The following is a 20,122-nucleotide window of genomic DNA, read 5'->3' as shown; positions in this document are numbered from 1 at the left end:
AGGAGTAGGGGTCCTATGGATACTCGCTGTTTTTTTCTGCAAGTGTACAGTTTCACGGTCACTTTTTTCTCCTCCACTGAAGCACAGCAAGTGATTCTCAAGTATTGTGGAGGAATGTCATTTTCAGGGCTTTTGAGCAGTAGACTGATGAATCATGGACACCTGGGAACTTTCTGAGTTAGGAGTAGAACACTTGAAGAATAAGGACTAAAACACCCATTTTCTAAGCAGCCTAGGCTAAGCACTGGGACAGAATCAGTGGTGTGGAGGAGCTTACTCTCACTTTAAGCTGACAGATATAAGACAGATGACGTCATGATTGATTAGATGTACAGGGTTCAAAGCTGGAAGTTCAGTCACTAGGCCATTACAGACAGAAGCACTAAGTCTGACAAAGATTCTTTGACTTCTTCCCTTCCTGTTTGTATAGCTTTAGTCTCCTTCATTTGTCCTACTGCTGTAGCTAAGACTTCAAGTATTTAAGGTGATTTTTGTCTGTGTGCTGCTTTTACAAAGTTGAAGTGTGCCCCTTGCATTCATACTTTCTCCAGGTCTGTTATAATAAAAGGAGTATTGAATTTGGAAAATGGTATTTCTGCATGGAATGAGATGATGTATCTTTTGTCTTCAGTCTGCTTATATAGTAGATTACATTTGTTGATTTACATGTGTTTTACCATCTCTGGGATGAGCTCTACTGGACCATAGTGGATGATCATTTTTATTTGTTGATGTATTTGGTTTACAAGTCTATTATTGAGCATTTTTTTATGTATTTTCATGAGGGAAGTTGGTGTGAAATTGTTTCTTTGTTGGGTCTACATATGGCTAAAGTATCAGTGTGACTGTGACCTCATAGAAAGAATTGAGCAGCGTCTCTTCTTTTTCTATTTTATATAATTATTTCAGGACTATCAGTGTTAACTTTTTGGAAATGTGGTAGATACACTACAACTATCTAGCGATGTCATTGTTGTTGATGTTGGAAGGTTTTTAATCACTGCTTTTTTTTTCACTAGGGATTATAGGACTATTGAAATTGATTATCTGATCTTGATTTAACTTTTGTAGGCAGTATATATCAAGAAAATGATCCATTTCTTTTAGGTTTTCTAATCTGTTGGCCTGCATGTTTTTAAGGTATGTTCTTAGGTTCTATGAATTTCTTCAGTGTCTGTTGTTGTGTTGCCCTTTTCAGCTCTTAATTTTGTTAATTTGAATATTCTCTCTCTGCTTTTTAGTTAATCCTTTGAAGATTAAATATTTACCAATATATAATGGCCTTTTTATTATTCCTTAAACATATCCTATCCTAAGGCTTTCCTCCAAATGTTATTCCATTTGCCCTGTCTGTGTTTCTTCCGAGTGTTTTGTTAAAATCTGCTCAGAAGCCAAGTGTGTTCTCCATGCTGTTTACGTGGACCTTCTTTACATTAGAATTGTTGCCTTTCCTAACTCTGAGCACTTAGTCATTCAGCACTGTTTGTTCAGTCTTCACAGTGCACTTTCTCAAAGCCACATAGGCACTTGAGCTTACATCATTCCCAAAGACACATTGGAGGGTTTGATAGTGTCAGTTTTGTCCATCTTTCCCAGGACATAGTCCATCCCCATCTTATCGCAAGTACCTCATAATATACCTGCCATATATTAGAAAGTAATTTGTACAGTAAGTAAAACTACAGTTTTCAACAAAGGTTACTCTACTTAATGTGGTTTTATAAGATATATTTTTCATGTGTTTTATTTAAAAATTCTCTCATCAAATATAATTTAATCTTATCCATTCCCTTCTCTCACTCACTCCCTGTCTTACTTAACTCCAAACCTACCCAATGTCATGTCTTTCTCTTTTTCTCAGAAAACAAGTAGAAGACAACAAAGCAGTAACTATCAAGACAGATAAACTAAAAACAAAACAAGAAAAATTAAATATTAATTAGATAAAAAGTATACCTAAAACCACAAAATCATGGTATCTTTTGTGTGTTCATCAACTATTCCTGGTCATGGGACTTGCCCTGGACTGTGGCTGATGTATACAGTGACTCTCCTTCAGAGAGAGTCATTGATTAGGCATGTCACTTTGTATCTACTTTACTAAGTCAATGTTGGGGTTGTGTCTGGTTTGAATCTGTACAGATCTTGTTCATAGTCTGAACTCACATTCATTTATTGCTATGTATATAGAGGATGCTCTTTCATTGGAGCCACCTCTCCTTTCTAGCTCTTCAGATTTCCTGACCCCTCTTCTGCAGAGAGGAGCCTCGATAGAAGGGTGTGATGATGCTATCCCATTTAGGACTGAATGTTCCAAAATATTTCACTCTTTCCACATTGTCCTATTGTAGATCTCTTTGTTAATTAACATTTACTGCAAGAAGAAGCTTGTTTGCTCTGTATGTATAGAAATATGTTGACAAGAGTCATTTTATTTTGGGGCTCTTTGACAGAATAATGGTATTAGATTTTCCCCAAGCCCAGGTCTCAGGTTATTGACCACATTAGCAGTGTCAGGTATAGGTTTCATCCCAGACTGGGCCTTAAACCTAGTCAAAAACTAGTGGAATGCTACTGTAATGCCTGTGTCACTATTGTCTCCATCTATCTTAAGTCCCTGGATATGTAACTGGGTTATAGCAATGATTAATTTTCTCCTCCAGTAATATGCAGTGTGTCTTGTGTCACATGGATACTAGTCAATGTGTGAAGCTTCTGGTAGACAGTAGTTCAGTTTCTCTATGTTCGGAGATGTACCCAAGTAACCAACACTCTAGCAGTGGTGTGTAATGTCCTGTAACAGTCATAAGAATTAGAACCTCTTCGATACTTACATTACAGGGGAGGAAACTGAGTGCCGTGTTAGTTATGGAACATGCCTAGTCCATACTGCTTGGTGTAGGATCACAATTCCTTTAATAAGGAGATGAGACTTTTCTTGAAGATGATTATTATATTCACTTCTATACTCTTAGAGAAGTAGAAATGTAAGTAATGGTTCGTGAGCCATCTAACAGTTACTATAAAACAATTACTGTTAAAAAATAATTTGCCTGCCCACCAAAGCACTGTTCCTTACTCACATGCTTGTGCCCAAGAGAGAATTATCCAAACACTGTAAGGTGCGTACTGAGAATATCCCAGCCCTCCATATGTACAGGTACATAAGCTACTCACATGCTTGTGCCCAAGAGAGAATTATCCAATCACTGTAAGGTGCGTACTGAGAATATCCCAGCCCTCCATATGTACAGGTACATAAGCAAAGGGAAAGACAAGCTTGGGAATTTGGTTCAGTGGTAGATTGCTCGCTAGATACTTGGTTCTCCTGGGATTAAACAGAAATTCTGTAGTTATTTATTTTCCATAATAAATATTAACTCAAAATTTAATCAATTATATTTGTCATAATACCTGATATGGCAAGGCTATAAAAGCATTTGCATTATCGATCATATAATCAATATTTCACACCATTAGCTATTTAGTTAGGTATTGAAGTGCAAAGGAGTATAAGAAGGCATTTTTATTTTATTTTTTTAATTACATGAGTAAGGAAAGAAAATATGTAGTCCATTTCAAATTTTCCTTTGTTACTGAATAAAATGAGATCTGTATGTATAGGAAAACGTTGTTCAAACTCATTAGAAGGTGACTCAAAGAGTAACCTTTCAAGATCTGCCTTGCACTTGAAACGTTCTTCCTCTGATTATGTCTTCTTTTTCTTGTCTCTCATCTGTAGACAGAAGGCTTCACAGGGTTCCACCTCCTGTTTTGTTCAAAGGGGGGGAACAAAGATAGCTCATTTCTCCAACTATCTCCAGCACCTTCGGCCCAGGGTGTGTTATATTCTCCCTAAGTCTTCTAGCCCTCCCTGTCTTTATTGACTGTCTCAGGAGAGACAGGCTTCTGGCCATTTACGTTCATTCTGCTTAAAATCTCTCCAGTAAAGTTTCTTTGTTATTTGTCTTTCCCCCCTTTTTTTCCTTTTTCTACTCATAGTACAGGCCCAGCTAGTTTGATTCAGTGGTTCAGGTAAAGTTAGAAGGCAGGATAGTGCTTTACTTACATATTTAGGCCAGCAGATTTATGTAGAGAGATCAGAATTAGACCCTGCCTGACCTGGGACAAAAGCTTAGCTGACACTGAATTTTTCCAAGTGTTCTATGAAGAGCTCCTAGTCTACCTGTGGGTCCCAACTCAGCATAGTCTTGGTTACAGACTTCCTGCCATTTTCACTGTCTCTTATACTATTTTGGAACATCTGATACCAAACATGATGACTGCAATCAGAATTTTTGGAGATTCATGAATATTATTTGTTGATACTTGTGCTCGATAGTTTTGTGTCAGCTTGACACAAACTGGTGTCATCTGAGAGAAGAGAGATTCAGTTGGGAAAATAACTCCAGAAGATTCAGCTGTGGAAATTATTTTGTAATATAAAGCATTATTTTAATTAGTGATTGACAAAGGAGGGCCCAGCCCACTACGGGTGGTGACATCCTTGGGCAGGTGCTCCTGGGTTCTGTAAAACGCAGGCTGAGCAAGTCTGCAAGCAACACCCTTCCCTGACCTCTCTCCATCATCTGCTGCCTCCGGGTTCCTGCTCTGTGAGTTCCTTCCTGCTTTCCTTCAACGGTGACGGGTGGAAGCGTAAGCTGGAAAAGCCATTTCTAACCGGCTTGCTTATTGGTCCTGTTGTTCCATCCAGCAATAGAAACCCAATATTAGCTCCCTGCTTAGTGTCAAGGACTTTCCTATTGCTGACTTAAATTTGTACCTATTACTCTATATCTATCTTGAATTCCTTCATTTGCAAAGACGTTCTTTCATTGTGTGAAAAGGCATACTAGTAAAATGTTTCTTCTGAGTTTCTAAAATACATGGTTAAGTACTGTTGTTTTCAAGAAATCCTCCCAACAAAATGAAATGCACATTCTCCCCCACTACCACCTGTTTCTCATCTTGGTCTGTGGGTAGAAACCTAAAGTATGTTTGTTCATTTGTTTGTTTGTTGTAAGAAAGTCTGTCAGGTCAATTTAATGTACACATAACTGAGACTTCTTATGAGAAATGCTTGCTTAGGGTATGTGATCAACATTTTTAGACATCAAGTAGAATGTCACAATTATGGAACCCTTTGGGAGTTATGCCTCAGCCAGGTAAATGTTTAACGTCCCACAGTGTGTTGTGTCATATAAGGAGGTCAGCTCAGAAGACTAATAAAAAGATCTACTATGCTTTTAGGTAGCAATAGATTCATGGTTATTACTAACAGTTTGCAGCTGCACTGTATGTCTAGTGGCAGATAACTGAAGGTAATCCTAGTTTTCATGGATCGTTTCTGTCATTTTTAGTTTGAACCAATTATTTAAAGAAATGCATGGAAAGTTCAAGCACAAAGTATGGACAACCGCTAGGGAAATCAAACACTGAAAGTAGATAATACCTATTTGTTCCTCTTCTTTTAAACAAACCCAGAAGGACTTGACCTAGCTGTTTCATTATCTCTAGCTCATCTGCTGTGCAGTGCAGCTGCCTATGAAAACTAATCCTGCCTAGAGAAGTTGATGTGATTTGAGGACCACAAAGAAGCCTCCAAGGATAGGACTGGAAGTGTGGAGAGGATAAGGGAGTCTTTACCAGAATAAAGGGGCGGAATGGCAGCTTGCTTTAAGTAGTGATCCTGATGACCCAGGATGTGTCCTCAGCCCCGCCTGCTTGCATGCCTTCATAACATTCCTCTATACTTTTTCTTTTATTATTGGATATTTTATTTATTTACATTTCAAATGTTACTCCTTTCCAGTTTTCCCCTCCACAACCCCCAATCCTATTCCTCTCCCTCTGCTTCTATGAGGGTGCTCACCCAACCCCCTCCCACCTCTACACCCTGGCATTCCCCTACACTGGGCATCGAGCCTTCACAGGACCAAGGGCCTCTCCTCCCATTGATGCCAGTTAAGGCCATTCTCTACTACCTATGCGGCTGGAGCCATGGGTCCCTCTATATGTACTCTTTGGTTGATGGTTTAGTACCTGGGAGTTAGTACTCAGTTGGTTGATATTGTTGTTCTTCGATTGGGGTTGCAAACCCTTCAGCTTCTCCAGTCCTTTCTCTAACTCCTCCATTGGGGACCCCATTCTCAGTTCAGTTCCACCTCTGTGTTTGTCAGGCTCTGGCCACAGCCTCTCAGGAGACAGCTATATAAAGGTTCAGTTGGTTCTGCCTTAGGCAGGAACACACAGTGGGACGTTCTTAGCTACCTTTAAAGTTTTTAAAAATGTGCAGTCCCTTGTCTGTCAGAACTTTACAGAACAAAAGTATCCATTCTTGACCTTTAGTAAATATTCTAAGAAACTGAAAAAGAATATTATTTCTTTTCTTCTGTATAACTTGTCATACAAAAGAATTTCAGGATCAGTGTCAAACTACATTTCTAGTAGATGGTGATTGGGAATGCTGTCTTGAAATGGAATTAGCAGATCAGGATCAGTGTCAAACTACATTTCTAGTAGATGGTGATTGGGAATGCTGTCTTGAAATGGAATTAGCAGATGGCATGCCTTAAATTGTTCTCTTAACACAAGATTGTAGGTTGACATATAAACAACAGCCCCCGGTTAGCTCTATTTAGAAGTTGTGTTTTCAGGAAGTAGAGATGGGAAGGTCATAAAGAAAGGACTTTAAGGTGGCTCTAATGAGCAGAAAGGATGACCATCACTCCACCACACACACTCGGGCACCTGACAGTTCATCAAGGAATTCATGTGAGAGCCATGTAATGTGGAGATGGCTGTCTTGAAAACAAGGCAAGGGCATTGCCCCTTACATGCCAGTCCCACTGGTACCTCTTCCTTGAACTTTTCAGTCTCCAGCCAGACTCTCAGCCAGGCTTGTAGGTAGTTTGTTTGTTTGTTTGTTTGTTTGTTCATTTGATTTGGCAATCTGAGGAACCTGAGGTACATTATAAACATAATCAATTCTGACCTTCAAAGAAAAACATCATTCATTTTATATAGGCTGTGTGGTCAACAATTCGGTGGTTCTCCTAATAGAAACTCTTGAGCAACCAAAATGGATTTCAAATACCTTTAAGATTAAATGCCAGAAAGCTACCTATTTTTCCATATCCGTGCAACTGGAGCTGACATCTTGGACATGTCAGAGAAAATAGAGAAATATATTTTGTTACCTTTTTTTATATTCTGACAAATTACTTTCTCTTTTTTATTCCCTCCTTTCTTTCTGTATTTTGTTATCATAATAATTTCTATACTGATAAAGAGAACTCAAAATCACATGCTAGATAGCTGATTTATTCTTAGCTTTTAATTCTAGATTTCAAGTCTAAGTTGCCCTTGTGTTGGTAAATACAGGAATGCAACTGGTAAGGGATTCACTGGAGTACTTAACTGGCCTTCAAAGATGACGACATTCATAGTGTACTGAAAACTATAAGAGATTAGACAGTTTATGAAGAGGGTGAGAATGAATGCTAACAGAGTTTGACCAGCTCTTGGCTTGTTTTGCCATAATGTGTTTTTAAAGAAAAGGAAGGAACAAGCCAGGCACAATAGTACAACCTGAAGTCCCAGCACATGGGTTACAAACACAAGGGCCAGGAGTTCAAGGCCATCATTTCCTCTACCCAGTGACATGAGTTGAAGGCTAGTTACCCTGGGCTATCTGAGGCCCTATCTCAAAGAGTCAAAGGAAGGAGGGAGAGAAGGAAGGAGTAAAGATATTCTGTGATTTTTTTTTTTACCTTGAAATAAGATAAATTATTACTTGAGTAAAGCCTAAAACTGTCTAATTAGTTCTATCTTTTGACTTTGGCCATGGCTTGGTGTAAACAGATTAGCCTGGAATTGTCGTCTGCTTTAGCCTGAGTACTTAGAGCCATGTGGTACACACCAGGCTTTGTTTGCCCTTGATATTTTAGATTTCTTTAAAAATAAGATACATGTATACAAATGAAGACAATAAGAATTACATATCTAGAAACTGGTTTAAAGAGATTTATTTTTTCTAGTAAAGACTTTAGGAAAGGGAATAGATGCCAGCTTGTAAATTTATTTTACAATGTTTTGGTCTTCTTGAGGGTAATACTCAACTTTGTTCCAAAATATCTTCACCTGAAGCAGATTCTACTGAGGCTCCTAAGACAGTAGTTATCCTTATCTTTTATTTGCACATGTGATATCAGCTTGATACAGAAGGATTGAGTAATTAAAAGGAAATTTTTTTCTGGTACAAAGAATTTAACCAAGACATACTCTGTTCTTACTCGTCTAATATTATGTATAAGCCAGTGGACAACAGTTTTTCCATTTGAGTCCTATGACTGAGAGGGGAGAAATATTCAAATTAATAAAATAATATAACCCATATATATCTTTATATTTTGCTCAGCCAACTTAAAGTTGATTAATTTATATGATTATATATATAAACGACTCTAAAGGCTTCACCAGATATCTTCTATAGCTGACCAATTCATCAAAGTATTAACAAAAAAAGTATTATCCTTTCTATATACAAGTGATACACGTTCAAGATACTGAGGATGAAATCAGAAACAATACTATTACAGTAGCCTTAAAAATATCTAAGTAAGTGAAAGGCTTGCAGAATAAAAATTGTAACCCATTAAAGAACATACCAGAAGGCTGATAGACTTACGGGACTCATAGATTGGTGGAATTAATATTATGGTCATCCTATCAAAAATAATTTATAGATTCAACATAATCACCATTGAAATTCCAACACAATTTTTCACAGAAAATGTGAATTCACAGAAAAACAATGTTAAGTGTCATAGGGAAACACACACACACACACACACACACACACACACACACACACACACACACACCAAAAAACCAAGATGCTTAAAGCAGTACTCAGTATTAAAAGATTTGCAGATGGTACTATCATCCCTGATTTTAAGTTATACTGTAGAGATGTAATAAAAAAACAGCATAATCATGTAAACTCTACTTTGATATCTTCTTTTTATCTTTGTATCTCATGTATTTCCTTCACTTATTGGTCTAGCTAACACTTCAAGAACAGTACAGAACAGCAGTAGAGAGAGTAGACATTCTTAGTTTTGATTTTAGAGAAAGTGCTTTGGCTTTTTGTTAAGCATAATTTTGACTATGACTTTCTTGTATCTTGCTTTACTACATTGTTATGTCCCCATATCCCTAGCTCACACAGGACTTTTTTATTAACAAAGGGATGCTGGATTTTGTCAGAGGCTGCTTCTGTGTCTAATAAGATTATCATGTGCTATATATCCTTGACTCCATTTATATGTTGGGTTATATTTAGATTTGTGTGTGTGTGTGTGTGTGTGTGTGTGTGTGTGTGTATGTATATATATATTACAGATCTTGCATTTCTGCAATAAAGCCAACTTGTCATAGTAAAAATAAAGCTGTTGATTTTTTGTTTTGAATATGAGTAGGCTTTAAATAAACCTTGATAAGTGTACATTTAGAGGATAATTTCTATGAACTGTTATTTTAACTTTATGTTACATGTCCTTTGAAGTAATCAGTACACTCACTAAGTAAACAGAATTTCTGTGTCTGAGAAATTATGTGCAATAGCAAATACATTGCACTTTTTTACAAAGATATTCTAAGTCATTACCTTTATAAACCTAAGTTAACTATACATTTCAGAATATATCACAATTAGCTTCTTTTCTCTCTTCAACATGAGGAAAATATGTAAATGAAACCTTGTGTTAACTTTAAAATAATCATGACTTGATATTCTTTCTTTTTATGATTGAAAGTGCATGCATCAGTTAAATAGAAACCTTTAGGCCCAGCTTAAATCTGTATATGAGGGAGCTGGACTGCTCTTCGAAAGGTCCTGAGCTCAATTCCCAGCAACCATATGGTGGCTCACACCCATCTGTGATGGGATCCAATGCACTCTCATGGGATGTCTGAAGACAGCAACTGTGTATTCACATATATAAAATAAGTGAATCTTTAATAAAAATCCATGTCTGGTAGTTTAATTCGAATTATAGTCATAAGGAAGCACATCTGTAGAGAAAGAATGTCAGGTGAGGTTTCTGGAGAGATTTGTAGGATTTGAATTTGTCTTTTCTTTTTCTTTGCTGTGCTTTTTAGTGGGGCTACTCCTCTCAGTGTTGAAGCTTACTAGCCATGTTCTTGGGGTTTGAATGTGTAATGCATATTACTTACTCATTAAAAAAAACCAAATTAATTAAATCCTAAAATATCATGTTGCTTCTGGTCTTAAAGTAATTTTGAAGAATAAAAATGATCAGTGAAGGTCAACCAACTGGTTGTACAGGATTCTGATATTTACCTTTTCACAATATCAGTTCAACTCACTACTTTCAGATGAAAAATACAATTTATTAACTGTAAGTACTTAAACATGTTAATTAAAAGTTTACGTGGTAGAAGCTACATTAGTGGTGTATGCCTGAGTATTTTTCTTTTATACTCCAGAATGTGCAGTTTTTCCTATCTCAGGGAACAGCATCTTGACGTATCCAGTTGTTTGGGCTAAACTTGACAGTGTCCTTGTCTTCTTTTTCCCATTTCTCTTCTCTTCCCATTGCTATAGAGAGACAGATACTTTATTAATAACTTAAATGGAGTGTTCTTGTACTTAAGTTTCTGGAATCCTATTGAGGACTATTCTGTTCTCTTTCTGAAGGGAGATAATTGAGTTTAATCGACTTGTTTATGGCAAGGTACGTATATCCTTACAGGCTCAGGACACTGTGTGGTGCCACAATGCTACACGTCCATTATGGGAGTTGAAAACCCCAAGATCCAAGCACATGAGCTTTGCTGTGTTGTTTTTCTCTTCTTGGGTTTTGTTTTTGTCTTTTTTGTTTTGTTTTTTTTTTGTTGTTTTTTTTTGTTTGTTTGTTTTGTTGTTTTTGCTCTAGTTGTACATATAAATAATGGCACAAGTCTTCCGTGCTGTGACTGGAAACCTCATTCTGTGGTTAGATGTTTCTTGCTCACATCTTGGAAAGCACTGAAGGTTCTGAGCAAGGTAATGATAGGATCTGATGTGCTTTAAACAGGGTCAGCTTGACTGACAGAGTGATAGGGTAGAGGCGGAGGAAATGAAGGAGTCTGCCGTAATCTTGGCAAGAGGCCATGGATACTTGACTGACAGGAAGTCTTGGAATTTATTCCTTAAGCACCTTTGCCAGTTCCTGCTGTAAGTACTGACGAACACTGAATTGGCGATGACTGGATGCACGGGAGAGAGGAAAGGAAGGGGAAAGGATACAAGGAGGATTTCAAGGTTTCAGACTGAACAGCTGAGTAGTCAAGTTGCTGTTTCGGGAGATCAGAGAAACTGAACATTGTGGAGCATAAAGGAAAGTGTATGGGAAGTTTGTTTCAGCCCTCCGGGTGCTGGTGTCTATTAATAACAACTGGATAAAGTGGAACAGATGGTTGGCTAATCGGAGTGCACATGTGAGAGCCCTGCACTCAGATTTGCTAACTGAAGTGCTTAGGTGCAGAGAATGCCTAAACCTATGGATCTCTGAGGCACCCAAGAGTTTGGAGGTATCTGGGCATTGACAACAAGGACGGCCATGCACCCTGAGGAAGAGGATCTAGGGAAGCAACAGAACCATAAAAAGGAAAGGGTGATCCAGTGTAGGAAGGGATTAAGTGAAGCAAGTTTGAGAAATGCTTCTTTCTCAACAGTGTCTTTGAGATTTGGCTGTGTGCGCTTCCCAGTGACTGTAAGCTTGATTTGAGAAGATTCTGTAGCTTAGAACAAGCAGGAAAATTTTAAACCACTCACTTTAAAAATGTCTGAATTTCTTTCCATTTTATCCTTCTAGAATAAGCAGAGTGCCTTACGGTTGTTACATACATTTGGGCCTAACTGATACATCCAGGTACTTTAGGCAGTTGCATAAATACTGAGTTTCTTTCCTTTAGGATTCAGTGATTCTTACCTGAATGCCAAGTAAGGGCTATTTACAGAAGATATGTTTAATCTCTGTTGGTGTCATATACTAGTTGTACAGTGTGGAGTAAAGAATTAAGTTCCTAAGTTTTATCCTATCTATTTTAAATTCCTATCTGTTTTATCATAGGGAGATGCTAGGTAACTATTTTATTTGCTAGATAAAATATTAATATAGGGAAACATACATTCTTCTCACATAATTAGCAAATAACAGCAGACGATAACAAATAAATGCCCAGGTTTTAAAGCAGAGAGACCAGAGTTTAATTCCCAAAGCTTATGAACACCTAGAGATTTCATCACCTCTCATCTGTAAAACGGCTGTGGTAAACCATCGCGCTAATGTTACAGGGCTCTTGAAGCTTCTCTGCATGCTTCATGTGAAATTCGTAAGTGCCTCACACAGAAGCATAAATAACCATAAATAGTAATTAGTACTATACTGTTAGAGATATAATTGTTATTGTTAGGATTAAATTAATAGAATAAAACCATATGCTTTAACTGTAGTCAAACATGATGTCAACTATACTTTTTAGTATTATATTTGCTGTGCTGTTTTTTTTTTCTTGTAATAATTTCACCACTTTCACGTGTTTGTGAGGATCCAGGGCTGTGTGGTTAGCAGTTAGATTACCTTCTCAAAGTTATAGTAGTCCCCATATGAGAACATTAAATATAGTCAGCAATGAATATAAATGAGAGGCCTTTAGAAATAAGTATATGAACAAGAACTGACTGATAGAGGGACTTTTCTGAGACTGTGCTTGTTAAAGAATGCATCTGGACACAGCCACACACCTGCAGGTGAGGCCACTCTGCTGAGAAAGAGACGGAGAAACAAAGATGATTTAGGTCAGGATGGGTGTGTGTGTGTGTGTGTGTGTGTGTAGAGAGGGAGAAAATAGACATGATTACTCAGCAAGTAAGAGCTTTTAAAGAGCCTGTCTAGTGATGTGAGTTTGAACCCTGGCCCCAAGCAAAGGTGGAAGGAAAGAGTGACTCCATAGAGCTGTCCTCTGACTTGCACAGGTGTCCCTGATTCATTCCTCTACCCACAACACATTGTGTGCACAAACAATACAAAGTAGCAAAACCAACACTGATGACAAAATACAGACATTTCTTCAGAAAGACCTTCAGAAGCATCTCATTGAGCTCCTGATTGATTGAATTGATTTTACAGCTTATCCAGGGGTAGCCCGGGAGGAATGACTGGCACCTCAGCCTGTTCCTCATCAGCACACACTAAACCCTGCTGTTTTTATTGTCACAAAATCAGATTAACAAAATAAACGGGGTGACCTCTTAGAGCTCAAACGATACATTATGCACTATATATGATATAAAAAGAAGGACTCATATTTGTATTGCAAGATGGTATTTTTTTCTTCAATGTGGAAATCTTAGACAAGGACCATTAAACAACTCTCTAGAGAGGGAAACTATTTGGGTACAAGAGCAATATGGGGTACAGAGGACAGAGGAGGGCATTTGTCATGCTTGTCAGTCTACAGACAAGAGTACAGTGACATACATATGAGAAGGTCATAATGAAATGTATTATAAAAATATTAAAAAGAAAAGTTCACTACAGAAACCACCAATTTTCATAAGGAATTATAACAGAGTGCATTGGGATTCATGATGTGTGCCTTTTAAAGTTAAACTCCATCTTCCAAATATTGGTGATGTAGGAAAGAATGGCTGGACATTTTGCAGGTCAATTTTAAAACAATAAACTCTAAAGTTACTTGTGTGATAGTTAATGTTGTCTCTTTACAGGGAACTCTGGTAGAGCCCTTGCTGTGTGTGTGTACTTGTGTGTATAGTAAAGCTGTTAATAAGTAATGGTTATACATGTAATATGACTTTTTATATCAAGTTGTTTTCTATAGTTTATAATAACATCCAATGTATTCATGGTTAACTAAAATTTATTCAAAAGAATTATACATAGGAACTGACATCTACTGACATACAGTAGATGACTGTATAGGTTACCCACCTGAGAAAACTGTGACGCAATTACTGTCCCCATTTGTGAGTTCTGTTTCTTTTCTTCCTTTTCAGAGCTACATTCATGGCAGCAGCCAGGCGCAGTTTGTGGCAGAGTCTCACATCATTCTAGTACTGAGTATCCTTTAAAATATCGGAACTGAGCAGGTAAAGAAGAAACTGGTGCTAACAAATCACAGTTTTCTGGGAGTAAATTTCAAGACATTTAAAGTATATTGATTTTTACACTGAGTTTCTAGTTTCTATGTAATTATTTCCTGCCACACTGTAGTTTCTGTTACCCTGAATTATTTGCAGGTTTTAAATATCTTTTCTCTATTGGCTATTAAATTTCAAAGTATTGATTTTTAAGCTGCATTATTATCAGTGCCTGGGTTGTAGCGTGGCGTGAGTGGTGTTTGTGGGATGGGAGTGTGTGTATTTGCAGAATTTTCTTGTAATGGGAGCTTAGTGGCAGGGCAAATTGTGCATCTGATATCCCAGGTAGTACAAAAAGATACTCCTTTTCGTCTGCGTGCTAGACGCAGTAGCACACATAAAGTGTAAGATTGTGGTGTTCTACCTGGAATAATGTCACTGGTCACAAAGGGAATGCAGTAATACACTCGATTGGTCAAATGACCATGACTTTCTCTAAGTGGAGAGTTTCTCAGCCATGAGGCATACATAGTGAGAAGTGAGCAGCTAGATGTAGATCTTCCATCACTTCATGCCAGGAATTTTCCAAGGTTTCATTTCCTGGGTCATTGGGGTCAGGCTGAGATTTAGCATAGAAAGACCCTTCACGAGCAGTGTAAAGTCTTCCGTACAGATTTAGCAGTAATACATACAGCATTTTAAAGTCTCCACCCCTTTATTCTCACAGTAGTTCTTTCTTTCTTAGTTCTGTGTATTCCTACTCTAGACAGAACTGGTAAGGGGTTTGGGGAGTGTACTTTAAACATTAGTTTTATTAAAGCTAATAAAAGTTTCAGAAATCAATTTTTAAATTTCTTTTTAAATTTTCCCCATAGTAGTCTACTGACATTTTTGGCTTGCAAAAATTGGTCTGAGTACCTTTTTTTTAATGTAAAACACATCATTAGATGAGGTTGCTTTATACAAAGCGTGGCTTTAGCCCAAGAGAAAGCAGCCTAGTGTCATAGGCTACAGATTTCTATTCACTGTCACTGTGCTGTTCTTCATCCTGCTCCAGTTTTGTTAACACAGGAACAGGAAAGCGAAGTGCACTTAGCTCTCTGTAGTGGTTTGAGGAAATGATGTGAGAAGGACTAAGCACCCTGCACGCATTTTACAGAGTGGATCTGAAACACTGGAATAAGTAAGTCAAGTAAGGTGGTCACCCAGGAAACGTGTATTCTGACATCCAGATTGAGTGCTTTAGATGATGTCCATTGATATTGGTTCTGCTCATGAGACGTTATAATCAATTATACATTAGGGAGGAGCTCATGAGTTCTCTTCCTGGTGAACTGTTGGCAACTGATGGATTCTGAGATAGACTGCCATTGTCTTTATTATGTGCCCTCAGGGTTCCAAACCTGTGATCACATGAATGACCCATTGGGTTACAAAATAAAACAGAAAGATGTCTATATAGGACACTTGCAGGGAGGAGAGTAAGCCATATATAAAATACATGTATCAAGCTGTCAAAGAACACGTTCAATCAGTTAACAAAAGCTGGTTGCTAGAGCTATACTGGGTAATTAGAATGGCCCCGGCCACGTCTCAGTAAACCATCCATCCACTCTAAGGAAAGTGGTACAGGAGAAGGTGAAGGTGCTTTTACTGCAGTCATGATTGTCTCAGAATACAAGTGTGCTCACTGTGGCCCATTGGAGGCCACAAAAGAATCGAGAGACCTTGTTCTTGTGATATAGGAAAAGCCCTTGTCAATTGTATATTAAGCCTACTGTTATTTCAATTTTTACATTATACTAAGTAATGTCAGGAATAGTTAGGAATCCCTGTATGGAAGAGATTACGCAGCCTAATTCCTCCGTTGAGATTGTATCTGCGTGTTCACAAACACAAATCTACAATGGTGGGTTTACCTATGTATCATTTGACCCTGAAACTCCTTATATGTCTTTTTGTTCATTAAAATCATAGAGTTAGGTGTTTTATCACTTTCCCCTCGATTTTATTGACAGATTTAAGAATAGCTGTTTATTAGTTATAATTGTGAAATGAATATTATTAGTGTTAGTTTTAGTACGTACATAATTCTAAGAATTTTACAGTTTTAGCTTTTACAAAAGTGTGATCAAATAGTACATGTAAATGTATAGGTTACAATTTATATATGAGTGTAAATGAATGTTAGAGAAAAAGATTAAAATTGAAATAAAACTTCCTTAAGGATCATCATCAGTCATATCCATTTGTAACGTAAGTGGTTTTTTAATAATGACAACACAAGTGAAGCTGAGCGCTAGAAGCCCACCTGTGAGCAGATGATACGAGTTTTAATCCATTTTCCATATGTACCGTTGCCACTCTGTGAGTACAGATTGAGGCGTTCATACAGGTAGATTGTCCAGAACATTTTACAGTTAATGAGTCGGTACAGTCTGTAGACTCTCACATCAGCTCTGCAGAACAGTTTCCATAACAGAACAGGAACTCTGTGACTCAGGACTTTAGTGATGTTCAGACTTCAGGGGACTCAGGCCTGTGTGATAGGACTCTCTTGAAAGCCAAGTTGAAAATAAACTGGCAAATAACCGTCTCTGTTAGCTGGTGTATGCCGGTGTGGGAAGGGCAGGCAGCACTCCCACGCTGGCGGACTCACCTGTTCAGCAGCTAAGGAAGATTGGATTATTTGCTAGTTTATTTTTCCAGAAAAAGCTCCAAGGCTATAATAGCTGGAATAGTTTGAAAATCATTTATACAGAGAGGACATCTTAACATAAGAGAGTAACGTGAAGAGTTGGATATTAATTAGTATCTAAACATTGAGTAATGAGTCCTGGGACAAACTCAAATACGAATAATATACCTGGCTAAGTTGTTATATAAATATTCTTTCTGTGTCAACTACTTCAGTCTGGGAATGTCTACTCTCCCTAACTGTCTGACTTCCTCCATGTATATAGACATCGTCCAGGGGTACAGTTTGTGCTTTTGCTAGTTAGGGATGAATCAACACACTTGGCGGTGCTGTATTCACATACACAATAGGGAAAACGAAGACAAGGAAGTCTTAAGTAAGGAAATGGAAGAAAATCTGAGCTAACATTCTTTTATTTTATTTTTCCCTAAATTTTTAGTTATTAGACCTTAAACAGATTCATACTACATATTTCCAGAATTGGTGAGTTCCAAAATCTTAGGAATAGATATTATTAAAAGTGTTTTACTAGCATGACAAGGTTGATTTAAGAAGTTGAATGATCCCATCGCTCTAACGCCTGGCGTCTTTGTGTGTTCTGAGGAAACCCATGAGTTGTAAGTCCATAATAAGTAGAGGAATGGTGTCCTTTCCCTTGTTGCTGTGATGAACTATCTCACAAGAGCAACCTAAAGAAGGGTGTGATTTAACCCACTGTTTTTGAAGTGACATGGAATCATGTCAGCAAGATGTGACGCAGCTGGTCACACTGCATCTGCCCTCAGAGAGCAGAGAGAGATCAGTGCTGGGCTCGGCCGGCTCCGTTACTTTTTCATTTTCATTCTCTCTGGGATCCTAGCTCATAGAGCGGTGCTGCGCACATGCATGGTGGGTCTTCTATGTTCCAATAACCCTCTGAGATGTGCAACACTCTCATAGGTGGGGCTCAAGCTGGCTCTTGGTGATTCTAAACCCAGACAAGTTGAACAATGAATACAGAAACCTACTAGCATGGCCGTTGTTCATGCTTAAAATGTCAGGATCCAGGTCCATCTAGGTTAGTTAGATTGTAACATTATATACTTACTTGATTATATAAGGCTTATATAATTAACTGTCCTTGCTACAGGAGCCAGGTAGAATCTGTGAAGTAATATTTTTGAAATTCAAGAAAAACTACATGTATATGAAGAGATATGTTATGAAAATGAGAAAATTTTTAAAAGGAATTATAAATACATTCTAATATTCTAGAATTGCTAGTAATGTGTGCTACTGTAACTAAAAATATATATTTTATGAAAACTGAAATTTTATAACTGGTTTTTTAAAACTGTATAATTCATATGTTATGAAAGTCTGGAAAATTAAGACAAACTCAAAGATTGGTAATTGTAATATACAAAGAATTGATTGTCCTGCTCACATTTGTCCTTTAACCATTCTGGAACATTATATTTAGATTCAGGAAAAAAGAATAGCAGATTTTATTCGCACCTGTCTGTGGTTTCCTTGACAACTACTGTAGATGCTGCAATCACCATGGGGATGGTTCTTCTAAATGAAGCAGCAACTTCCAAAGGGGATGTCGGGAAAAGACGGAGTGAGTTGATACTGCTGTATTTGTTGTTCTGTTTTTGTCTTAGGAAATATTTCATTCAAAGGGGAAACAGAACAGCCCTTCCTAAACACAGCCTTCTGTAAGAGGCAATCTATACTGCAGGAAGTTAAGCTTTTGTTTTAATTCGTTTCTTTATTGGCTGTATGTCAGAATGAACTTAAAACGGTTTTTCTAAAATGGTATTCAGGTGCTTCCTGCCAGTTCCATGCATGGGAGAGGGAGGTGGAGTCACCCTGTCAGGGCTGCTCTGGCCCATTTCTGCTACAGTTGGTGTCTGCTGGGACATCCTCTCTGCACAGATGGACAGTCCTGAGAGATTTTATTGGCAGTAATATATTTTTATGTCAGGAGACTCAGACATCTCAGGGAAGCCAGTGCAGAAACAGGAGCTGCTGCTGAAGCATCTTTTGTGCACAGACCCTTGATTAGTGTCCAGTCCCCTCACATCTTTTACTGACATTTAAGAGCACATGGGAGTCTCTGTTCCAGGAAAGACAAGAACTGCCTTTTCCAAGGACTTAGCTGTTACTGCTTTCCTACGATTTATAACCCTGTCAGACGTCGGGTTTTCAGTTTAAGCGAGTAAACCTTTATCCTTTGATGGGACTGTTCACTCTCAAAGGATTGTAGGAAAGAGGTAATAGGTATTGTTACAAGCAGAGCAGAGTGTCTGGGGACTGTCTTCTGCCCAGATAATGGTGGGTCAGGAATGGGCAAGAACTTGAGGAGAGTTTTCCTGCCATGTAGCTTTTGATAGTTAATGTCATGGTTTTCTAAAACAAATAATTCAGCAAATATAGTTACAGTGTGCAGTGCCCCATTTTATTTTATAATCCTTGAACTTGTTTCACCTAAATTTTGATATAAAAAGCACATATGTCCCCAAAAGAATATTAATTAAAATATTCTCGGGGAATATTCATGTGAAGCTAACAGATCAGTGCTGTCACAACACAAGTTGTGCCTGAATTCTGCTAAATGCTCCTGATGGTTGATAATTTCTACTGCAAACAGCAGTCAATATTCCTGAAAAAAAAAACTGCATGTACAACAGCACATCAGGATCATGTGCTTGCAGTACAGCACGTCAGGATCATGTACTCAGAGTACAGCACGTCAGGACCAGTTATTCACAGTACTGCACGTCAGGATCATGTACTCGCAGTACAGCATGTCAGGATCATGTACTCGCAGTACAGCACCTTCACTTCTCCCTGCTTTCAGGAATTGCTGTCAGCCCTGCTTTCCTTCATGCACAAAGGAAAAGGGAGGCCCTCCCACTGTACAATCAGAGAGCTGTTTGACTGCAGTGTTCTTCTCACTTAATATTTTTAATATCTTTTGTCTTTGCCTGTTTTTCCTAATTATTTCACTACTAATATTCTCTCAGACAAATGTATATTAATTATCCTGCAAATGTTTTATTCATAAACAGTATTTAGATAACACTAATGTATAATTTTATAGGTCAGGTTTAAATACTATTTTATTTATTCTAAGTATGTTTGCAAATAATTAGTAATATACTTTAAACTTTAGAAGTAGTTTTTAATTTTACTAATAGCAGTGGATCTTATTTAAATATATAAATATTAATATATAATATATAAATAATATACAGAATTATATATTA

General features: G+C 37.7%; 2 protein-coding genes and 1 long non-coding RNA gene across 4 annotated transcripts in view; 1 reads left to right on the top strand and 2 right to left on the bottom strand.

Moving 5' to 3' along the window:
- The window catches only part of Erich1 (glutamate-rich 1), a gene marked incomplete at its 5' end in the record, with an annotated part of 52,793,804 nt that overhangs the window by 22,354,364 nt on the left and 30,419,318 nt on the right, over positions 1–20,122 (bottom strand).
- LOC148000580 (uncharacterized) overlaps positions 1–20,122 on the bottom strand; it is a 95,250-nt gene that overhangs the window by 49,068 nt on the left and 26,060 nt on the right. The window lies entirely within an intron of this gene.
- The window catches only part of Tusc3 (tumor suppressor candidate 3), a 148,578-nt gene that overhangs the window by 119,587 nt on the left and 8,869 nt on the right, over positions 1–20,122 (top strand). For both annotated transcript variants that reach the window (XM_087587916.1, NM_001004212.1), the window contains 2 exons: positions 14,087–14,150; positions 18,397–18,471. In XM_087587916.1, coding sequence (XP_087444042.1) covers positions 14,087–14,150; positions 18,397–18,471 — 139 coding nt within the window. The remainder of the gene's footprint in view (positions 1–14,086; positions 14,151–18,396; positions 18,472–20,122) is intronic.

Source organism: Rattus norvegicus, chromosome 16, assembly GCF_021556685.1.
Source record: "Rattus norvegicus strain SHRSP/BbbUtx chromosome 16, alternate assembly SHRSP_T2T, whole genome shotgun sequence".
In the NCBI taxonomy this organism is placed as follows: Eukaryota; Metazoa; Chordata; class Mammalia; order Rodentia; family Muridae; genus Rattus; species Rattus norvegicus.
Note: the sequence above shows the minus strand (reverse complement) of the source record. Positions and strands in the feature narration are given on the sequence as shown.